This window comes from Tinamus guttatus, unplaced genomic scaffold (genome assembly GCF_059628265.1).
Source record: "Tinamus guttatus ecotype Peru unplaced genomic scaffold, ASM5962826v1 Tinamus_guttatus_pri_ptg000307l, whole genome shotgun sequence".
Classification (NCBI taxonomy): Eukaryota; Metazoa; Chordata; class Aves; order Tinamiformes; family Tinamidae; genus Tinamus; species Tinamus guttatus.
Window position 1 is genome coordinate 5,762,337 of NW_028288841.1, and position 23,671 is coordinate 5,786,007.

Genomic DNA, 23,671 nt, shown 5'->3' on the forward strand with positions numbered 1-23,671 from the left:
AAACAGCTCCAGAGACAATCTTGCATCTGACCGATCTTATAGCACAAATATCATGACAGCATCCGAATAATCAATGTCTTCCCCCACCAAAAGAACCCAAATTTTCTGACACTAAACAAACCAAATCTCTTCAGGGATGATCTCTTCTTGAAGTGACTGTATGAAATAATCCTTCACTGATGGCACTGTTGTGCGGTGATCAAAGTTGCATCCATGACGGCCACGCATGGCAACGTCTGCTCTCTGCCCCCATCCCGCCTCACTCGCAGCTTCCATTCTCTTCCTCCTCACAGTGCTCAAGCATCTTCCCTGCTCCTCATCTGTAACAATGCTGACGTGGTTCCAGCACAGGTAGATATTAACAGGCCAGCTGCCAGGACACACCAGACCAGTAACCCTCAAAATTACACCACAGTTTTTCTTTTAGCGGGGACAATAATTTAGGTCATTACTTTTTTTTCCCCTCGAATTCCTAGGAAGCCTAATACTTTTAAGATCTTCATTTGGTTGAGCTTGGCCCTGTAGGCTCAAAAATTATCAGGGAGCCAGTGACAGTCAGAGAGAATGTCTTGCTCCTTAAGGAACTTCATTCCTTCAGGCTTAAAAAGTGTTTGAAATGAAACACGTATGCACACTTCCCCTGCTGGAAAACACAAAGAATATAGCTGCCCCACTAAACACAGCGAGTGTCAGTCCTCTCTTGTTTTCTGCAACAACCCTAGTTCCATTTACTCTGAAGCATTTCATAATTAATTCAGAACATGCTGGACTATTAGACTGACAAGTACTATAACACACAAGAGCAAACTGCACACTAGATAAAGAGAAGGAAAAAAGAATTTGCACGGGTCAAAACCACAAGCTTTGTTCTTCCCACTTGCACCCAAGGCAACTAATACCCGAACTTGGAACAAGGCACCAACGTAGGGAGCCTATTTTACAGCAGCCCTTTCACATTAACTATTGTAACTACATACATCATCTCTTGATCATATTGTATCATCTCCTAATGAAAGCACAGGAAAGAAACCCTGTACATATCTACATCGTGCCTTTAAAACTCCCAAGTTTCCTTTAAACTCCCCTATTTCATATGGATTATTGCATGTGTCTGCCATCTAGAGATGCTCTATCTTTCCATGGATCTTTCATCATCTGTCACCTGCAGCCTACACAGCACCATTCCCAAAGGGTCAATCACAGAGCTAGATTAATAATGTTAACCAGTTACCTTCTCTGAATGACACAATTAACAATAATTAAGAGACCTCTTTATTCCTAAAAAAAAATCTTTCCAAAAGATTTTTCCTTTGGGTTTTTAGGCTAGCTGGAAGAATCCAACTGCTCTGACAATCCCATTAATGAAACAGCCCCAATTTCCAACAGTTCAGCATCAATATATTCTGCCAGTGCACATGGCTGTGCTGATAACTTTCAAGCAGGTTTGCATCACTGTATCTGTAAGTTCAGAAAGAGGTGAACAAGTTGCCAAAATCTTGTTTTGTTCTGAGACTGAGGGACAAAACAAGGTCAAGTCTATACCAGCTACAAGTCTGATTTTTTTTTTCTCCCATATAATCATTTTCCTTGCTTTATTATCTCCATATGCTAGCCTAGCATCAATACCAGGACTTGTGTCTGGAATTATATTTCCCCTACATATCCAGAGGGATCTAATATGGAATCACAGCTAACTCTCCAGTCCCTCAGTGCCACTGCCACTACATTCATAGGCCCTGTTGCCCTGGGGAAAGTCTGTGTTTTGGACTCTGACTTCCTGCTTGTAATGAACAGCACTATCTATACTCTATCCACTTAATACAATATCCAGCTTCCTCAGGAAAGGCAATTACGTCCCCTTAAATCTGGAGCCACCTCCAAAGAAAGCAAGAGAGTATTTGCAGAAATATATATTGCTGTCATTTCAGTCACAGCATTTACAAAGTAATCAAGAATAACAAAAACCAAAATTATCATCAAATCTCAAACTTTAGCTGCAAGAGGCCAGAGGGCAAACAATAAGAAAGCTCTTGTTCTGCTGGTTCAGTCCTTACCCAGACACCCCAAATGTCACCGTCATTAGAGTTCTAGTTTCTGTGGGACTTTCACACTGCAGAGAGAGGCTTGGCTCTGCAAACCTCTCCTCTCTCACTGCGCATACTGCACACCAATAGCTGGGACACACAGCACCGGCACAGAGGTAAACTGCTCACACTTTCATCCTAATGGATTGTTAGCCTCAGGGACTAGCTGCACTTCTTTTAAATGCTGACACACTGTAGGTCCAAACACACAGAATAAATCATAACATTTAGTTAAGAAGCATGTTATATTATACAGGTACAATGCAACACAAAAATTTGCTACAAATCTTAAGTAACATGGTTTACCTTTCAGCCTCAGAATGTTGCTCCAAGTAGCATGAAGAATGTGGGACTGCTCAAGGTGAAATCTAATTACAAAGCCTGCTAAGATGAAGATCATTTTTTAAACAGTGGGAAAGCAAATTATTTGTCCAAGTTATCTGGCAGGAAATACTTGCCTGTTTTAATTGCTGTTGATATAGCCTAATCAAAAATGGAAGGAAAATGTTCAAAAGCAGTGCCAGGTCAGGTAAAGCTATTCCTGATATTCAGTGGGTTGGGCTGGTCATTGCAGCAGTCTGACCCAAGGTGCATGTGCAGGGGCATCACCAATGCACTGGCTGACTCAGCCCCTCTGGATCTTTTAAAATCAAGTACAGAAATCTGCATCCTTAGACATGCTGAGAAAGGGAAACTGAAGAGCTAGTCGTGCCTGCCCTGGATGCAGAGAGGCAAACAACAGAAGATTAAGCAGGGAGAAAGTCATATGGAAGCTGGAAGAATATGTTCTAGCTTGGACAGTCCCACTAGTTACTTCGACAAGAAAGGAACATATGGCTGTGTTCTGCTGCTGCCATCCAGTGGGGAGGTTGGGTAGAAATTTCAAAGATTGATGGCTAACGAGGGCTGACTTCGGGTCACAGTCAGTCTGATAATTATACTGCATCTTGCTTGCAATATGCTCCAAAACAAAAGTTTCCAGAAAGTTAAACAAGACAGGTACTGACTGAGGAATTCCTGTAATGGTGCATAGCCACTGCAGAAGGACAGAAGAGGCACTCTGCTGCTCTGGCACAGTCTTGGTGCTGCCTGTAAAATCACTCTATGGACTTGCTGCTTCAATCCCATCACTGGTCAGCTACTACCAGATGCTGGAGCTGAGAGAGGGATGGTTGGACAGAACTTTATAACATGCAGAATATTGGCCTTTGCTAATCACAACTTTCAAGTCTTTATTGTCTACAAAATTCAGCTTCCACAAATGGAAGTTCAGCAACTCTCCTGCTTGCATTGATATGAAAAATCCTACTGGCTGTTACCCTGCAGCAAGGTATCTAAATATCTTGTTAAATCTGGCCTCAAAAACTCAGCTCTTATTTTTTTCAGTGCTTGGAAGCTCAGAATATAGATGAGTAGAGCAAAATGAAAGAGTTGGTTTGATACTCTGCTATCTACTTTGCATCCCCTCATAGATAACAGAGGGCCTCAGAATTGGTGATAGCTTTACATTTTCATTATCAACATCATTACTTGGGGATGATGAAACAGAGGGAGTGATAACAATTTAAAGTCAACTCAAGTTGTCAGAGTACAGTCTACAGAGCAATTTATGAAGAAGATAAATTTCTGATACTAATTGGACTTTACAGCAAGACATCAATAGGCAAGAAATCCACCAGCAAATCAAGCCAAATAGGAGGCACAGTGGACTGATTTGGGACTAGGAGAAAGGGGGTGTTGCAAACCAAAAACAAAACCAAAAGCCCAGATCTTTCCACATCAGTACAATTGCACAATGACCACTCTACTTTGTGAAATTACTAGGTGCTGCTGAGACCAGCTCACTGCTCTTCCTCTTCCTAATCAGCATTTTAATCTTTATAATATTTCCTAATAATCTAAGAATATCACTGTATACCAAACATCTAACTGCACTACATGAGCTCAGAACATAGAACAGATATGGTGGAGTGGCCAAAAAGCAATGTGATGAAGTGTCCCTTTTGGCATATGGGAGAAAGTGGGTAAACTGTGGCCCAAAGTAATAAACGGGTCAACACCATTTACCATCACTGGCATTCTACTATACCAGCAGTAGTTCTTCAGTTATTTTGAAATTTCCACAGCAGATAGAAAGATTGGGGTGTTGTCCTTCTTGTATAGTCACCCTTTCCTAAAAAGCAGGCATAGAAGCCTTCAACTCTCCAGCAAGCTCTGGGTGCTGTAAATAACATTTCCTAGAGACACAAACAAAACTTCGAGCTGCACTGTATTTACTCACTTTGGTGCACCAGCCACCAAGACAGCTTTCTGAAGGGAAACTCCAAGTAAAACTGCCCTTTCCATGTCTCGTTCAGCTCTCTGTTAGCAAAACACCAGGCTCAGGATCCTCTCAATGCTTAATTTTAGAAACATTAATGTTGAGATTGTTAAGTTTTGTCAGTAAACAGATATCTTTGATTTGACTCTATACCAAAACATAAAAATCCTACTTACCTCTTAAAGGACCAGACCTTTAGTGCCCTGGTAAGACACTCACCCATACAAACACGACACATGTAAGAGCAGCATTGTAAGGAACATATTCTTTAAACTGACACTTGTTTGGGAACAGGACAGCAGAATTAAGTGAGGAAGAGAAATATAAATCTCCGATTCCAGTCAAGAGTGTACGTAATCACTAGTGCAGACTTATTTATCTCCCGCCATTTCATCACCCAGTAATTTAAATGTGATTTCTGAATTTCGACTGGCTTATCAAGTGCTCAGCACTTTCTTCTTCTTTGAAGACTGTCATGTCCTGTTCACTCTATCAATCAGCCTGACATTATCTTCCTTTCACAGAGTGGATAGTTTAAATCATGAGATTTATGCAAAAAATAACAAGTAGTTCTCATTGCCTCAGAGAGCACTTTGCAATTGGATGCTGTTCTTTATACACTGATATTCTTATTGAAGCTCAGTGTTTATCCTTGTTTTATACCTCTTTTTTTTCCTATTTTAATTAATTCTTTCCTTCATTCTTTATTTACAGTACGCTATAGCGTTAATGATTTTTTTAAAAAAAAAAAAAAAAAGGTTTACTACTTACTGACTTGCAATCAGATACAGAGCAAAGAAGAAAGGGAAAGATGTGATACTTAAGAAACGTGTAAACACAAAATGCAATGAAGATCTAAAATGTGCATTCATATAGTGGTACACAGGAATATAAACATAAGAGAGCGATCAGACATTTCCAGCCATCAGCTGCTTCTCTTCCTGGCTCTTGTGCTGTGCAGACAAAAGCATCTTTGCTTTACGTTTAAGCCTCACAAAGCAGGACTTGGTGTTAACCAGGTCTCACCCTGGCTTTGAGAAGAGGCAAATGTCACCCAGCGACTGAATTATGACTCCATTGGTAGGCTGAAAAAGGAAGAGAACTCCACTGCCTTCTGCGGCCCATACGCAGCAGCAAATCAGCCCTCGGTGAATATGCGAATATGAGAGCAGTGACAATTAACAGCATCTATTGTCTCACTGCAACCATCTGCTGAGGCTGCTGCAAAATGTGCATCTTTTCATTGCCTGTCCCCTAACCGAATTCATCATTTCACAACGTGCAGTTTTCTTCCTCGGTCAGGAAATGACCTTGCTAATACTATTTATTATTTAACAGATCTCAGTCTGAGAGTCCCTGTGTCATACTCCATAATAAAATATAGTGAGCAAAATGTAATAGACTGCACGAGTAAAGTAGTTAGCATTCACTGCAGAATGCTAATAATATTTTCCCAAAAAAATCATTTCTTTGTATGGCCTTTTGACCAACTTAGCTGATGGACTGAAGCCTAGGAAATACTAGAAATATTTTTGGGAAGGAGCTTCTGGTCACTTGTCAGATTTGGTACATGTATAGCTTCACTGTGTATTTAAATCTTGCTCAGTGTTGTTTGCATAAACAGCAGCCCAGCCACCAAGTCCCAGACAAGGCAATCTAAATATAACCTCTGGCACCATTCTGCAACTGAGTCCAATTTGTTCCTAAGACCTGGAAATACCATGCACAGGTGTGTTTCAGCCCCCCATCTGTTAAATGAGAATAATCACACTGCATTTGTGAAGCACATCATGTTCCCCTGACAAACACCTCGTATTGCTCTGATTTCTGTGACTAGCTGCCAGGGTAGGGTTACTCCAGCACATGGCTTCTTATTTAGACTGAAGCAGTCGGGGCAAATTCCTTCCCCTTTTGCCGAGAGGCAATACAGAAAGGAGACTAGAGCACCTTTATCCCTCTCCTAAACTGATCACGCTGCAACCAGGGCTTTTTTAAATGCTCTTTTGATGAGGTTCCTGCCAATGCTGAAAGAAAAATGGAAATGATTGGGGGGCAGGGGAGGACTATTCTGGCCTTGGTTCTGATGCAGAATTCAGAAAATCTGCATCCCTTGTTACTTGGGAAGGGTCGGGAAAATGCTTTCCACAGTCACTGCTGGGCTAGCTAGACTCTCTCTCCCAGAAGAGGACATGTTTTTACATTAAACTCTCATTTCTCTCTAGCTTGGCACAAATTACCATGTGATACAGCCTGCTAAAAGGCCGTTCCTTGACATTAGCATAGCAGACGTATTTGTCAGTAGCAGACTAATTATCCTGGCTCCTTGTTTGGGGACTGTGGTAGCTCTTGTACTAAACTGCGTTCTGCTGAGGCCAGCAATCTTGCTGCTTTTTCAGAGGATGCTGGCACTAACTTGTGCTTTTTGTAAAGAAGGGGTGGGAAGGAGGGCGAGCAGAAGCTGAAATCACACACCTGACACAGTATTTTCAAATGAAATGCCAACTCAATGTTCTTTTCTCTGTCATTTGAATAAAAAAAGACATATATCTGGAGCAGAGGGCTGGCAGTACAACCCGTTATGTTGCTCCCTCCCCATTTCTGAGATCTTGGAAATACAAATACAAAATCTGAGCAATCAACTCAATGCAAGGAAATGAATATATTCTGCATGAGAGTGGGCACTCTCCATAACAGACGGCTTATTTGGACATGCACTCGAAAAACTGACTGTCCCGAAACGAAGCTTCCAGAAACCTGGTAAGTTTAAATTAAATTCACTTTTGCTAATCAGACATCAACAAACAACATGTAACAAAATCAACTACTGACAACAACCCATGAACACCTGTTAACACTGGCACTATCTGTTACATTCAGACCACTATTTTTCACTTTGAAAGTGTAGCAAGTGGCTAGTTCACAACCATTTGTCTCTGTACAAAAAAGGACAGTAAAAGAAAGCTGTTCATTCCAAAATACTCTATCTTAGGATGCTGCTTTCGGGAAGCATGTGCAACACAAATGGGAAGAACTATTACAAGAAAGATGCACTTGACTAAAGCTCAGAGAAAACCTGCCTCACCTTGATCTGGCCATTATCTCTTAAAATGCTGACAGAACCAAAACATAATGACCATCACTGGACTGCAAGGTGTGTAGATGATGCCCATCAGGGAAACAAAAGTGAAAACAGAAAGAGATAGGGAAAAAGAGAGAGAGAGAGAGAGGTGGGTCAAACACTAAGCAATAGAAATGTTGATCCTAGAATTTTCTGCTCATAACTTTTGTTATTTGAAGAGGTATTGTTAAAGATTGCCACCCTGGAAGATAATACATGTGAGATGTAGCTTCTGCTCTTGTGCTGATGGATAGCATTTCCAGTCTGATGAGAAGAGATTACCCTGCTGAACCCGACAAGACATCTTAAATCTCCCAATTTAGAATCCATTGTCCCCTACCAGTTGTCAGTTTCCTGAAAGAAGGCAAGGAGGCTGCCAAACACTGAAAAACAGACAGCTACATCATAGCTAGCGGCAGCAATTTGGAGGTGCTCCTCCAGGAAAAAAAAAAAAAATGTTGGAAAAAAATCCATCTGCAAGTTTTTTCAATATTGATTAACCACTTTCTGTTTCCCAATAAAAAGTGTTTGCCCAACCATGTCCTTAAAATCAGACACATTAACACTGTAGATTTTTCAGACTAACAAAATGGTGGCTTCGAATCCAGGTTCTCTGGCAATGGAAAAGCCATGATTGGCATGAAAACAGAGATGAGCTCTTCTTCATGCATGGACCAGGCACAAATGACACCATAGCCAAGTTCAATAAATGCTTTCATACTCTTAATTGCAGGGTGAATATTTTGTCCCCATCTATACCCAGAACCATGGTTGAAGGGAGCCAGCATGGAGGGTCAACGGATTTAGCCTTCTTTCAAGTTACTCTTCATCTGACAGCATATACATGTATAAACACAAAGCATAAATCCCAAAACTAACCAAAAATGCTGTCATTTTCCATGAACTTTTATTTAAGACTGTGCAGTTGTTTATTTGAGACAAAACTCTCCAATACCACCAGGCTAATTACATTAAAACTGGACTCTGTTTGGGGTAGGCTCTGTGCTGCTATTACAGTTAACGCATTTTGAAGGCCGTGGCCCTGCAGCCCATGCAGTAGGCACAGACATGTCGATCCATAACAGAACAAGCCATAAAGCAATTTCCATCCCTCAAAATGGCAGTGATTTGCAAAACACTGGAGGATGAATTCTTTAAGAGACTGGCTCAAGCACTTATAAAATCATAACTATGAAGTCTAACTTTTCTGCTGGGACCAAAAACCATACAACAAACCAATAGCAGGCTGGAAACTAAATCACAGAAGAATCATAAACTCCCCCTTCAGTGGGGACAGGATTTCAACTGAGGCAATTCCTTTAATCATTCTAGAAACCAGGAACACAATAAAAGTCTTCTACATTCCAATCCATCCCACTCATCACTGAAGTGTCCATCTTTGCAAGGACTCAGCATGGTGACCTCTACACAAACCCAGAGCAGAGCTCCTGAGCAGAACATGTTCCACATGTTTCCATGGCATCACTTTGCTCAGACGAACTCTGGGGTAAGATGCTTCCCATTCTATTTGTGGCTTTTCACTGATCCAACTACTTCTTTCTCCCCTGCATTAGCAGAAGCCTATGCATTTGATATATGTGTATATATATATATATATATAAATAAATTCAAAGTTTGGGAGAAGTAGATAAAGATGACAAAGAGCAAAGAAAGCTTTCTTGGTTAGAATTTTGGCCAATGGAATGTAAAGATTATCATTTATTGCAGATAGTAGCTGTATAAAAAATGATGCTGTCAATGTAAAATGAATAAAATAAAGACAGTATTTTCACAAGCTTTCCCCTATGGTTTTAGAATAAGGTCACCTTGATATTGCAGGAAAGAGCTTGATTTCAGCCTCATGCTATAGAGATTGATGCACTGGACTTGACCACTGTGTGTTAAATGAGATTCCGTCTTTCAAAAATCTCCCTTCTTTTTGTTACAGAACTTTTTTTTTCCCTCTGGAACATTATAAAACATGATACACAAAACCTACACATTAATCAGTTGAACTGTAATTTTTTCCCCCAACTCCATGGAATACGCAAAACTTTTTATATACAATCACATTCCATGCAGCTAAAGTGCACAATCATGGAAAAATATGCCGGAGGCTATGTTTTACCTTATAAAAGACTAAATTAACACAGAATTGCTCCCTACTGGTCGCATTCCTATGCATCCAAATTGAAATCTTTGTCAAAATCTATCCTATATATAACAAGTTCACACTGCAATTTAAAGAGAATAAAACTAACAGAAAATAAGAATAGGTATTTTTTCCTCTTTTTTTTATTTTCAAAAATAAATATACCAGCCAACTTCATGCAGAGCTCTCTGCTCCATTTGGTCTAAAAGGGATCCTATTGTTCAATGGAATTGCTTTCTCTGTCTTGTTACTTAGAGATTACAGCCAGGGCTGTATATTGTAGCCACCCTATACTTAGAAGCCGGATAATAAAACACATAAATAACACACTGAATAAAACATTAAGACATAAAAGGAGTTAAGTGGAACAAAGGGCTGAGGCATATTGTGCACTACCCACGTCTGACCCTTGGAAATACAAAAGCCTCATAATTGTAATTAGTGAAACGCACGGCTACGACTTGCACCGTTGGACGGCGAGCGCGGTGCCCGCGCGCGGCTGAGCGCCCGGGGCCCCTTCACGGCCGTGCAGGGCCCTCTGGTGGCACTGGGACCTGTGCCCACGCGCCCCACGCACCGCTGGCAAGAACAACTCCAACGGGAACACGGGAGGACAACCATAAACCTCGGTTTGGGGGTTTCTCTTTTTGTTTTTTTGCCCTCTTACCTGAAAGCAGCATTATTTCTATCACAGAGCTGCATTTTCAGACAGTCTTCACTTAAATAGATGAAGCGCTGGCTCAGTGTAAGGGGAATTTCTCCTCTCCCTTGCTTGGGAACAGGATTCCACCTGCAAAGTGCTTACAGCTGGGAAAACCTGCAGCTGATGGGAACAAGGCCATCTGCTGCCAGACCACCGGAGATCAAAGTCAGAGCACGAGGTATCACCTGCCTTCGCTGAGCTGCCAGGTCTGAATTCCAGCATCTCACATTCAGAGCAGCAAAACAGAACCGGAGGTGCTGCAGATCATGCCTCAGGATGTGAATTGCTCTTTTATGCACAAAGGAGCAACCTTCTGCCGGAAGGCTCCCAATCTCATTCATGTCCCCACTAGCTGTCTAGTCCAGTCCAACAGCACCACTGAAGCCCTTATTCATCCTTCAGATGAACTGTGCTATCCGCTTCTCCACTTCATGCCTGCCTTACCAATAACACGGCCTACTCTATCAGTTCATCAAGATTTTCACTATAACACACTATCACTTCCCTCACTGACTGCTAGAGGGCAATGCAGTGTGTACTTTGCCAGCATTTTACAGATGTTGCTGGGTTTATTTTGCTTTTGCTGTTTTCTTTTTGGGGGGAGGGTCTTTACTCCTCCAAAGTACCGACTTCCTCTAGACTTGACAAACATCTGGTTTGACACATAGCCCTTGTGCTGCCGCCTTCATCTGGTCTAATTCGTAGTCTATCAGTGATAAATCTTTGCCCCAGGTCAATGCATGTGCAGTACTTGCCACTTCTAAATGACAGATACGTTTCTGTGACAAACAAATGACGTTCTAACCCATTGCTAGGCTAAACTACTGCCTCTTTAGAGAACAATGTCAGAAGGACAAAAAAGAGGAGACAGATACATTCTTAAAAGACACTTCTTTCCCTAAGCTGCAGCGAGGGCAGAACAGGAGCAGCAGTGAGGCCTCTGTTCTCTGTGTCAAGCTGCTGCATTATTCATTCAGATTTCTCCTACACAAGCTGAGCCTTTCCATAGAGCTGTCTCATCCCATTCATGCATCCAACAACAACAACAAAAAAAAACACGAAGGAGAACACTGGTGGAATCCCAGGAAAAGATCTCAAGTCCCATTGCAGATCCTGCACAGCAGGAAATCACCAGTCCTCTGCAAACCATTCGGGACAGCTGGAGATGGCATCTAAGATGCCAGGCAGCAAACTACACATTTTCTGCTGCATTTCAGTAAGCAAAAAGAGGGAATCGTGAACAGCTCAGGCTGGTCATAATTCCCTCTTGAACCCAATTCACAGCTTCTACTTTTCATGCATATTTGACTTGCCACTGCCATTTTGACCATGACTTTTCCCATTTAACCTCCACTAACCCTGTAAATTAAATCATCTTTAGTGCAACAAGGAATAAATTCTGTGAAAAGAAGCTACTACTCATTCTTCCACTTGGCAATAAGACCAAGCAGCCACAGTTCACTCACACAGAGTGATTTATTTCTATGCTCTGCATCATTCTGCAGCTGCAGGAAGCAAGCAGGCCATCAGAGCTACCACTGAAGTCTTCATCTGAAATCACAAAGAGCACAGAAATTGTGAACCTAGCAATGAGATTCAGAGAAAAAAATGGCCCTCCTTTAAGCTACAGACACTTATTAAATGTATGGTTTCAGGGCACATTAAGGATAATATGCACTCAAAAATTTGGACCCTTTGGCAAGCAAGAAGAGACTAGAAGCAATTCAGGTGACCATCATCACGCAAAATAAAATAAAATAAAATAAAATAAAATAAAATAAAATAAAATAAAATAAAATAAAATAAAATAAAATAAAATAAAAATAAAATAAAATAAAAATAAAATAAAATAAAAATAAAATAAAAATAAAATAAAACAAAACACATCAGCCTTAAAGCCAAGCTGCATGGGTAATTCATGACAGAAGCTGCTCTGCTGGCTATACCAATTAATGGTTTACAAGCCCAGTCCCTACATAAGGTGAGCTGAGGAACTGTCTGCTCCATGCTTCATTATTCATGAGTTATAGCAGAGAAGAGGAAAATAATATTTTCCTGCATAAGATGTTGCATCATTCTGCACAGTATGGAATTGATAGTTTTATCAGGTATCAGTTAGGATCTCTGAGAGTCTAAAACACAGCCTTAAATATATATGGTAAGTTAGGTGCTTGTGTTTACTCAACTATTGTCAATGCAAAAGACAAACTCTTCCAAAATGGCAATTCAGCACCGAAGTTGGATGGCTCTTCCGAGCTGTCCTCCCAACATGGATGCATAGGGAGCCTGCTGAAATAGTCTGCATAAGCAGCATCTTGAGTGAGAGTAACTAGTCACAACGTGTAGATGCCCCAGTGAAGTGATTGAAGCAGTTTAACCCCTTCATGGGCTTTAGCTGAGACGTGTCAGCTGTTACCCTCCAGAACCTGTGACTGTATTTTATTATTGCAAATGTATTTTACCGTGTGGAAAATGCATCTACTGTGGAGTGAAAGAAGTAGCATCCAAGCTTTTGGCACTTGTTTTTAACATTATAGCATTTATTCCCAGCTTGTTCCATGTAACTTTTAGGTGCATTATGCTGTGAGCACACTGAACAGATAAAGCAGCTGTATACAGGTCACATCTAGTCTTGCTTGCCAGGACTGGAGAGATTTTAGTGAGCACATGAGATTCTCCAGTTCCTTCCCAGACAGGCATCACAAGCAGTCAGGAAAGGTCACCTCATTTGGAGGATGTAGCTTCTAACTAGTGCATCCTGACCTTCTAGCGCTGAGCCAGACTAGATGCTAACACTAGACCTGGACCCATGAAAATCTGGCACGCAGATAAGCATTTTAAATGGATCAAGGTGATAAACCTCATTTAAGAATGAGACTACATCACAAAGAGCAGTGCTTGAGGAAATCCTCAAGCCAACATGAAGCTAACTTCAGTACTGAGAGTGGCACAGACATCTCATTGTGGTGGTGCAGCCAGGCGTTTGATCCAGCCCCTAAAAGCAGAGCCAGAATGTGATAACGTTGTCAACATAACTCTCTGCTTTTGCAATCAAAGGTGACATAGAGCTAACTCAGCTATGTTATTTTAGGACCCGAACTAGTATCTTTGCACTAGCACTAGGACAACTATATTTCTTTACGCACTCCTGCTAGACCTCTGTGTTGTCCTAGCACAGATCCAGCCTGGTATATCTTCCTGCAGCCAACCCGCTTGCTCTGAGCTATTTCTATTGCTTATAATAAGATACTACTATACTGTGGCCAGCACATAAACCTTGCTAGAACAGTGAATCCACTTAAATTCAATGTCTTTCTGTTTGCCCCACTATTTTGCCTGGGGAAAAAAGGGGCATACCACAAGGTGAAATAAAGCACAATTCCATATTCATATTACCTAGTGAAATAATTATCACATGTAGTCTTAGGACTTTGATCCATTGCCCACCAAAGTCAATGATAGAATTGTATGCTGGATTAAAAGGAAGAGTATGAAGACACATTTCAGAGTAATATGAAAAAAGGATAAAGCAAAAGACCACAAATCCCAAAGCCCTAACAGTCATGAAGTCACTCCAAAAACTGTCTGGCAAGCTTCACTACATAAAATTACTAGAAAACCCCATGAAATGTTACAATATCTATTTTTGTTGTTTTTGTTGTTGCTGCAGCATCCTTAACCCATTGTTCTCATTATAACATCATCAATTATCCATTGCTAAAAAGTGAGCTCTAGCATTCTGCAAGCGGTATTAATTGGTCTCAGTAGCACATAATGAGTTTAAAAGCTCCTACCTGTGTGCCCCCGGGGCTGGTGGCTAGAGGCGGACAACAATTTACAGCAGACCATTAACACATAGACCAGAAAGAGCCAGTCAGATAGAGGCATTGATTTGGCACAGAATCTCATCCTGGAGGCAGAAAAGGAAGCAATTGAGTGAAGAACAATGTGAGTAGGGAATAGCATAAAAATAACGCTGGGAAGGAAGAAGCTGAAGACTAAGATAGCTTATTACAAGGCAAAATTGACCAAAGTGGATTCACAGTTTGGTGGGATAAATTCCTTGTTTAGCATGTTTTATAACTGGAAGGAATGCAGTGGTTATCACACATCATATTACCTCCACATACATATTGATAAAAGCCTCATAGGAGTGCAAGGCCTTTCTAGGAATTTGCAATGGGTGTTTTTTTAGGAGCAAGAGTCATGAACACTCCAATTTCAGCATACATATTTATAAGCTGCGCTCCTATTTTTAAACTGCACCTATCTCAAATTTATATACCCATCACAGAAAAGTGTCCTTGTCACTTACTACATCTCAGGACTGATTTGCTAAAGCTACCAGCCACCATTTAGACGTGTACATGACATGACTGGACCTGCCGCCTTTCCTGGAGATCAATGGGTTTGCTCAGGGTTAAACACTCGCGAGGGACTTGCTGGTCTGCCAGGGTGCAAGAAAGCTGCACTCCAGAAAAGAGTTGTTCTCTGGGAGGCACATGTTGTTAGTCTTATTCATGTTAGTGTTAGAATTATGACCACAAATCCTCAGTAATTTTGCTGCACATATCTACAATTAAATCCCCCAATAGCTTATGTTGTGCCATTCATCATACAGAAAGGTAATCCGATCATTTCTTTAAACTCAGTTATAATGATTTATTATTGTGCAATACATAAATGGGCATTATGCACTTGAACTCTTAGATGTAATGTTCTAGACTTTCAAAAAATGCTGTAAGCAGGAATACATCAATTTTATTAGAGGCAATTTATAGATTTGCATAAATTGAACTAAATACTACTTTCGTAGCAGTGACTTTAGTCTGCAGTTAATCAGCACGCTGGGATTTGGAAAAGCCAATCGTGAACACGCTCATTTGCACCAAGAAGTCCTTTGAGAACTTCTTGTCTCTGTAGATTTCAGTTTTGATTCTTCCATGCATTTGCTAAAGAATTTGTTTATTTGTATATCTTTAAAATACCTGAGACTGTTCAGCTAATCAGATCATTCAAGCAGCCAAACTGCCTGACAGTTAAAAACAGACCAAAAAAGCAATAAAACCCTCACACCATAGACTATTGTCAAAGCCAGGGAAGCGTTTCCACACTGTTTTAAATTTGATAATTATTTAAAAATAAATCAAAACATATCTCATGTTTTCTCATTTAAAAACACTTGCTTAATTTTCCATTTCCCACATCACAGAACAATTTTGTCCTCTCTTTGAGTATCAAGCCCAAATAACTTTGAATTGCACTTGGTAATATCAAGAATTAAGAAGCCAAAAAGTCTGTAGCAAATATATTTTAGTAACAAACACTTGAGGAAAAAAAAATATATTGATGCAAACACCAGCATCTTCAGTTCTTTGTAGACTTTACTCAAGCCTATAAAGTTTTTTTTTTTTTAACCTTCACAAATACTGCTAAAAATAACTCAGTACACTGTTGATTTAAGAAAAAAAATACATATATATATAGCTAAATTTTAAGGGCTGATTTAGAAAGAAAAGGGACCTCTCTGTGCTTTAACAAGGCCCTTTGTTTCAAGTCCAACACATGGTAACAGTGAACACAGATGCATCAGCACCGGAATGAACACACTGAGGCTCTTTCACAGCAGTAAATAGGAGTTTTCCTCAGACAGGGATCAAGCCCAGATGATAGAGACTTCACTCATCCTTACCCTACAAGTATCCTCATCTGTGGAGTTCCCAGGTTAATTCAGAGCAGCCACACTTCACCTTGTAAGCACCAGCCTAATTCACCTCTCGCATCCAGCTGAACCATGAAATGCTAGTGCAGCTAATGGGACCGTGTCACTGTGAAATGAGCATAAATGGCATCATTGCTGTGGATCTAATATTAGCCCAAGGAAGCTGCCCACTTGGCTTTGAAATCAACCTACCCTTTCAGGCAAAACTTCTGTCGCCCAAACCTTCCCCATTTTGCCCCACTGAACCTCCTTTTGTTGAGAGCTCAATTCAGCCTTAGTTTTCTTGCTCCATCCCCACACATGGCTAACAGCTCATGCACCAGCTACCACTAAATAGGAAGTCTGCTGGTTTTGCAGTCCTGTTCTTCTGTTGCTCTGACTGCAAACACAGCCTCCACACCAGTTATGACAGTCATTCGGTGCCATTCTGAACATACTGAGGATAGAGACCTTTCTTCAGTTTTCAGGGGATAGGACTGAAAGCAGCATTTGACCTTTGAAGCTAAATACCAGCAGATTTTCAGATGTTTTGAGTACCCCTTTCAGATGCAAGTTGATGGAAGAAACATATACTTTCTAATTGTGCACCACATGTGCTCAACAGTTCTTATTTCAGCATGTAAGCAAACCCAGGGGTTTCCACCATTCCCAGCGAGGGAGTAAGGCTGCTCTTGTGTAAATGACTGTGCATTAACCTCATTTCAAAAGCTATTCCAGATTTTGAAAGTTAGACTCTGAAGTCACATCCCTGATTTTAGGCAGGAAATGGAAAAGCAGTATCATGTTTTGCTTTTTCTATTTGTATATATGTAACACTTCTGCTTTTAAGCAGGGAGATGTATTTAAGCTTCAGTTCTAAATATGCTCAATTGTGTGTGAGAGACAGGTCCCCTCAACACAGTCCAGTATGTGCACAAGTTTGTTATTTACTAACAAACTTACACAGAGTCCTTCCTGAGCTCTCAGTTACATCAGTTTTACAAACATTCCGCAGTCTGTAGCACATTCTAGGCCAGAAATACCTGTATCACAACAGGGTAAGAGCATAGTTATATCCAAACTGAAGGGCTGCCAAAAGCACTGCCTACCAAAGTCAGTATACATTTGCAGGTAGATAAGAATTTAACGTACCTTGAGGTAGACAGGACACAGATTTCAGCCCACTAGTATAAATAGAGAGGGATCTTTTAAAAAGGAGAGAAAATAAAAAAGCTTGGCAGACAAATGCAGTGAGGGGCACCTAGGCGTTTCAGTGCCAGGGGGCTGCCACTCTCAGAAATGTCAAGCCTTCATTCTCTCTTGGATTCACGTGGATATGGTTGCTAACCAGAACAGCAACATCTTCAGTGTCATTCGAAAGATAAAAAGTGTTCTTACCTTGGGGACTTTGCAAGAATTTTGTTCCAGTCAAACACAATTATTTCAGTGTGTTTTTCGTAGTTATTCCAGATTCCCATTTGCGACTGCAAATAAGCCTTTCTGCATTTCGGAATTTCTTCCTTCACTTTGGGGACCTACAAAGAAAGCCATATTACACTGCAATTAAAGTCCTGAATGATGCTGTGGAATAGAGGTTGGTTACCAAAATCATTGTTTCACAGTGCCATCTACAGTGCAATCCAAGGCAAAAGGCAGCAGTCACACTGTTCTTTTCACCTGTTTCATAAGGCAGCACTGAAACATCACCAGATTAACTGCACGCAGAGTATGCCACAAATAAAATGTGTGCTTTCTTGACAAGCAACCACTGTGGAAGCAGTTAGGATCTGGAAAAGACATCACCTCAGTGCAAACAGACTCCATATTCTTACCTGAAACCAGTTTGAACCACAGATGATTTAAAACAGAGGGAAGACGTTGCACTGCCTTCGTAAGTGCTTGGCAAAGGTCCTGGGCGTCCTTGTAAGGGCCCAGGAGAAGAGGGGCTGAGTCACTGTGCGTGTGCTGCAGTGTTTCATAGTGCTCTCTGCCACCTTTGGCTCTCCTTGCTCCCAGGGAGCACATCTCACACAAACCTTCCTCTACCCAGAAGCTGCACTTTCCAGAAGTCACTCTGTGGAGATACTTTTGCTGCAGCACTGTCATGTTCCACAGAATAATGAGCTCATCACTCCATTACACAGACATTTGAGCCTCTATGCTTTTTCTGGTTTATATTTGTTCTCACTCCAACCCCTGGGCTCATCTTGACCTTCTGCTATAGAAAACACGACACTGCGGTTTGTCAGAGAAATAACAACATGGTGTCCACTTACAGAGTGATCACAATAGCTTTTCCATTTTTTCTCTCATCACTCCTCTTATTTCACTCTGCTTTTGATCAACTAGAAATTTGCTTTTAAGAAATACAAACTTACACTGTCCCATTAGAAGCCAAAGTATCTCTGGGGTCATTAAAGCATGGAAGCAGATGCTTTTCAAAGGTTTAGCGTAGGAAACTCCCAGCTAAACATGCTCCACTCTTTTCTGTTCACAACACCATGAGAACTTAGAGAATTGGTAGAATTAAAGAAGTACCAGGCCACCAACATACAACTAGTCACATTTTACCCTGCCTTCACTTTCCAATGTGGAAACCCTCAGATTAAGCCAGCCACATCCCAGCAGCTTTGGTAGAAAAAAAACATTGGCAAAAAGATATCTTAAGACAGAGCACTACTGTCCTTTCTTCCACAAATACACATAAAATAAAAATAAGTGGGCCTCAGAAGTTTTATTGAGAAAACAAGCAATCAGGATTTTCAATACAGTACTGAATGACTGAGGTAGTTATGTGGTACATTTTTACCCATTTCATAACAGTACAGGTAGATAAATATATTCTTACAGTGCTCTTGTAGAAATCAATATTGCAACACACTAACTTGAGTTTTATGGCTTATCTGTTCCATAATTCTTATTAGAGAGGAAAAAGTGCATAAATTTATCCACATGTAAACGCTAATTTTAGGGTAGCCTGTTCTGTAAACACAGGCTAGACACTGGCTGAAGATATGGAAGTATGGATTATTGTAACTCAGTGTAATTAGACGGATGCAGAGGGAGGCAGCTAACACAGCCACCAGCACAGCACAGCTCAGGGCTTTCTCCTGCCCACTGGCCATCTTTCTTAGGAGAACAGGGTTGTTTGAGGAGTGAAAAGCAATTCCTACAGGAAAGGAAGAGGCTGAGATTCAGCAGTTTCATTTGAAATAAAGAGCAGAAGAGAAAAGAAGCACTCACCTGGTTGATGTTGTTAAAAGGAACGCCAGGCTTCCAATGACAAAGCCATGTTTTGGGCTGGTTTTGTGATGGCAGATCTTAACGCTGGTGCCGGGGCGCGGGTGGCTTTGGAAAGCGGAGCCGCTTATTAGCGCGTTGCACAAACAAGCAAGTCGCTCGCGACCTCCTGCGCCAAGAGCTCTGCTGGGGCAGCGCGGCCTGCGAGGCCAGCGCGTCCCGCGAGGAGCCAACTACCCTCCCATTGGCCACCGGCGAGCACCAGGGCTGCTTCGGAGGAAATAAAACTCCCGAGCTGACTCCCAAGAGGTACGCGGAGGCCTGCAAGCGACTGGAACTTGGTGGGCGAGCTCCTTGGCTTCAGTGGAATGGGGTTAATTTGCAGGACTGGAATTCAAACGGATGATTATCCATGGGAGGAAACCCTGTAAAGAAAGGAGGTCTTTTTTTACAACTGCTCCTAGCCACAAGGCAACTAAATCCTCATCTCTATCTGTAGCAAAGCTATACAAAGCAAAGGATGAGGAAAAAAGAGGGAGGAAAAAAAGCAGGGAAAAGGGGGAAGGCCCAGGCTCTCAGCATTTATGCGCCAGCTTTATGCTCTAGATGCGAGTTGTTCTGGATTCTACTTGAGGCCCCCCAGTTTTCCCTTTTCAGGGTTCTACCATCGAAAGAAAATTCCTGAAATTTGCCACGTTCTCATCCCACTACAGGCTCTCTCTGAGCCTCTGGACCCTAATAAAATAAGTAACATTTCCCTCAGTCAGAGAAGCATTTCAAGAACAGATGTTGCAAAGGTCTTGAGTTATTTAGAAGCTGTATTGGCATGATATAATTACTTTAGCCAGAATAAGATAACATTTTAAATTGATATTTCTCCTACTGATATTTACATGTTGTAAAATACTTTTTCTTTTTACAGATACTTTCCATAAAAAATTACCAAAGCTCTTTATGCCATCCTTTGTAACAAGCTATTAAATAATTAAAAAAGAAATCTCTCTCTATTAAATATTTAAAAGGCCTAATTTCTCAGTTCTTGGCAATTCCTCATTTAAAATAAAGATAGCGCATCCCTTAAAAGACTCTTCCTCCGCAAAAGCAGCCGGCACCAAGGCAGTAAGTATACATGCCACACGCTTTGCAAGGCGACTTGTCAGCCTTGGAGTTTAACCTACTACCAGCCCTATTCAAACTACCATGCCCTAGTGAACTGAGAGGAAAAGCAGAGCAACATCTGAAGCTTGGTAGCAGAGAAAAAGAAATGTGATATAACACCATAAATATATATGATAAAAAAAGCACCATTATGTGAGTTTGGCTTCAAGTCAGTAATGTGGGAATAGAAAGCAGAAGCAAATGCCTGCTTGCCAGGCTTTAAGTGGGGTACATGGATACAGAGACGGTCCATTGCAAGGGAAAACACGGGTAACATTAGGGATATTGTGCCCGATGCCCACAGAAATAACCCCGAAGAGGCCACAGGAACCGTTCCACGCCCTCGCGCCCGAGGGCAGCCACCCCAGCAGGGCCCCCGGCCCGACGCGCCCACAGCCCCGCGGGAACCGCTCTACAAGCGCGGAGGGACGTTTTTTAATGCGGGTGCCCGGGGCCGCGGACGCGGGTGGAGGCGCCGCCGTCTCCGCGGCGCTGCTGCCCCCTCGTGGGCCCGCGGCGGCGCTGCCGCCGCCTCCTCCCGCGCCCGCCTCACGGCTCCCGCCGCGCTAACGGCCGCAGCGCGGTGCGGCCCGGCCCGCGATCCCCGCGCACCCCCAGCGGAGCAGGGCGCTATTAAATGCCTCCCATTTGTGCCATTCCTCAGGAAACCTTGTTAAATCGCAATCGCACCGAATGCACCATCAAATTCCACCCCATCCCACCGGCCCTCTCTGCTCACTGTTCCCTTCCAGAGCCCTCTGAGCCCTCAGAGAAATCCCCTCCCTTGGCGGCCTGCTGTGCTGCTTCTTATTTTTATGCGAGAAAGAACTGTCGGTGCAAATTAAGTTTCATCATTAATCATATTAACACATTGCTGTCACAGCTGCCTCCAGTCACCCTCCCCTCCTGGCCTCTGCTCCCCAAGCCACCACACGCACACCAACACCTATCATCATTCAGCTTTTGGACAAGCTAAGGGTTAGCTCGTGCTAGGAAGGTAGAAGAGAGCCAGATCCAGCGTCCTGCAGGGTATCAGGCTTTGGTGGTCCTTCTGTGGCCTGTAGGATGCCTCAGCTCTGATCTCCAGGGTCCTCACCCCGGGAGCCAGGCTGCGAGTAACTGCAAGAGGAGACACTGAAGTGCTTGGCTCCCCATACGGGCTGACAAGGTGGTCCCCCTCTCCTCAGGGATCGCTGCAAATTGTGACAGAAATGGACCAGAAATGAACTGCTACAGTTTGGACTCTCACTTTAGGCCCTCAAACCTCTCCCAGGAATCTCACATTCAGCCACAGCTTCTATGCAAGTCACAGATAACTTTTGCATGATCCTAAGACTTCAAGTGGCAGAAAATTCACCACAGCTAAGTTATTCCAACAGTTCATTAACCTCACTTTAAACACTGCACCTTATTTCTAATCTGAATTTGTCCAGCTTCTGCTTCAAGGCATCTGATCTCATTAGGACTTTCTGACAGATGAAAGTGCCCTCTGCTATCAGCTATCACTGCCCACATTTGGTACTTGCAGCCTGTGATCAAATCATTGCTGAACACTGTCTTTGCATAAGCTAGATGGAGCTTCTTTAGCCTCTCCCTGTAAAGTTTTGCGCTATTAAATCAGCCACGTAGCTCTTTTCTACATCACTGCCAATTTCTCAACCTCGGATTTTTCTAAGTGAACATCAGAACATGATGTAGCATCCACAGATGGTCTTATTAATACCACAGAGACAACAAACCTTCCAGCCTGTACCCAATCTTCCTTCCTGATACAGTTTACCAGTCTTCCCAGCTAGTGGGAAACAAGGACAAGTCAAGGGCTTAAAGGGCTCAGCTCGGCCAGTCTTACTCACAGAGTAATGCTTTCACCAGGTAGTAAGGCACTGTGCAACCTGAGTAAGGACACAAAGTCATGCTTACGAACATGAGACCATTTCTTACAGTACAAACAAGCAAAACGTTGCTATGTTGGGCCCAGTTCCTTTGTCTTTTAGGCCCAGAATTGGCATTTACTTTCCTGCCACATTTACTCTCCTACAGGTATCACTGACGGAGACCTGATCACACCGGCCTCACAGCATAAGGCAAACCCAAGTGAGAAGGCTCTTTGGACATGAGAAAGATAGCTAAGTGAGGTGGCACTAAGGGCACTCCCTAACTTTTAAGAAATCCAAACATGTTGCCTAAATTCAGTTAACACTGAGTGACTGCAGTAATGACTGCAGCACCTCTTCGACTCTAGCAAACTAACAAGCTACACCAGCAATTTTTGAAGTGTCGAGGCAAAAAAGCCCTCTCAAAGTACCTTTCTATAACATCACATTTTGGCCTCTGGTGCCAGTTGCTCAGTCTATCACAGCCAGTCAGCCCCTTTTCCAGGAGCATTTCAGAGATTTCAGAATCTTATTTAACAGCAACTGGAGGGAGATGGGTAGGGAAGAAAACAATATTGATAAGAGCTAGAGGAAATAAAACCCACAGCCTTGTAAAGTGCGAGAACTGACCACTCCACATAGCATGACGTATCCACCACATCAGCACCTGGGCCATACACACAATATAAGTGATGACTTGCACTCCAAAAGTATTATCTCTATGCATGATAGAAATAATCAAAATGAAATGCAATCTCATTCAGAAATTATTTTTTAAGGAAAACCTTTTAGAACTTGTTTTTTCAACTCAAACTGAGTCAACATCTTTCCTCCAGGAATAAACCCACCAAGAGCAACAGGACTATTCAGAGAGTAAAGTGCTATTCCAGCAGTAAAGCTGAGGCAGGGTTGAGATTTTTCTCCATATAGCATTATTTATTATTCATCACCATCCTACAAAGAACCTTCCTGCCAAAATACATTCCTGGAGAGGTAAGTATTGCTATCACGGTTTCATTTTTATGGTTGCACAACCAGACTTCTCAACTTGGGCAGCAAACACAGGATTTCTCCTCATTACAGCCCCAGGTTTCTGCTCTTTCAACTACATTTATCAGAGAGAATTTTTCATTGTGAATATCCAAGTTCCTTCAGTCCCTCACTACAGCCCATGAAACTGCTCAAAACCTTCTCCACCCCCTGGCGCATGGCCTACTTAAGAGGCAGGCAGAGTTGCAGACACTGTTCAAGGAAGCACAGGAATTGCTTTGGCGCTGTTCAAAGAGGAGGCAGAGCCCCGCTCCACTCCCAACTGACCTTT

General features: G+C 42.1%; 1 protein-coding gene across 1 annotated transcript in view; it reads right to left on the reverse strand.

Annotated features, from left to right (window-relative positions):
- TAFA4 (TAFA chemokine like family member 4) overlaps nt 1–17,591 on the reverse strand; it is a 49,429-nt gene extending 31,838 nt beyond the window's left edge. The window contains 2 exon segments of the mRNA XM_088528322.1: nt 14,172–14,287; nt 17,477–17,591. Of these exon segments, the coding sequence (XP_088384448.1) occupies nt 14,172–14,287; nt 17,477–17,556 (196 nt within the window). The 5' untranslated portion in view covers nt 17,557–17,591.
- Between the last annotated feature and the right edge of the window lie 6,080 nt (nt 17,592–23,671).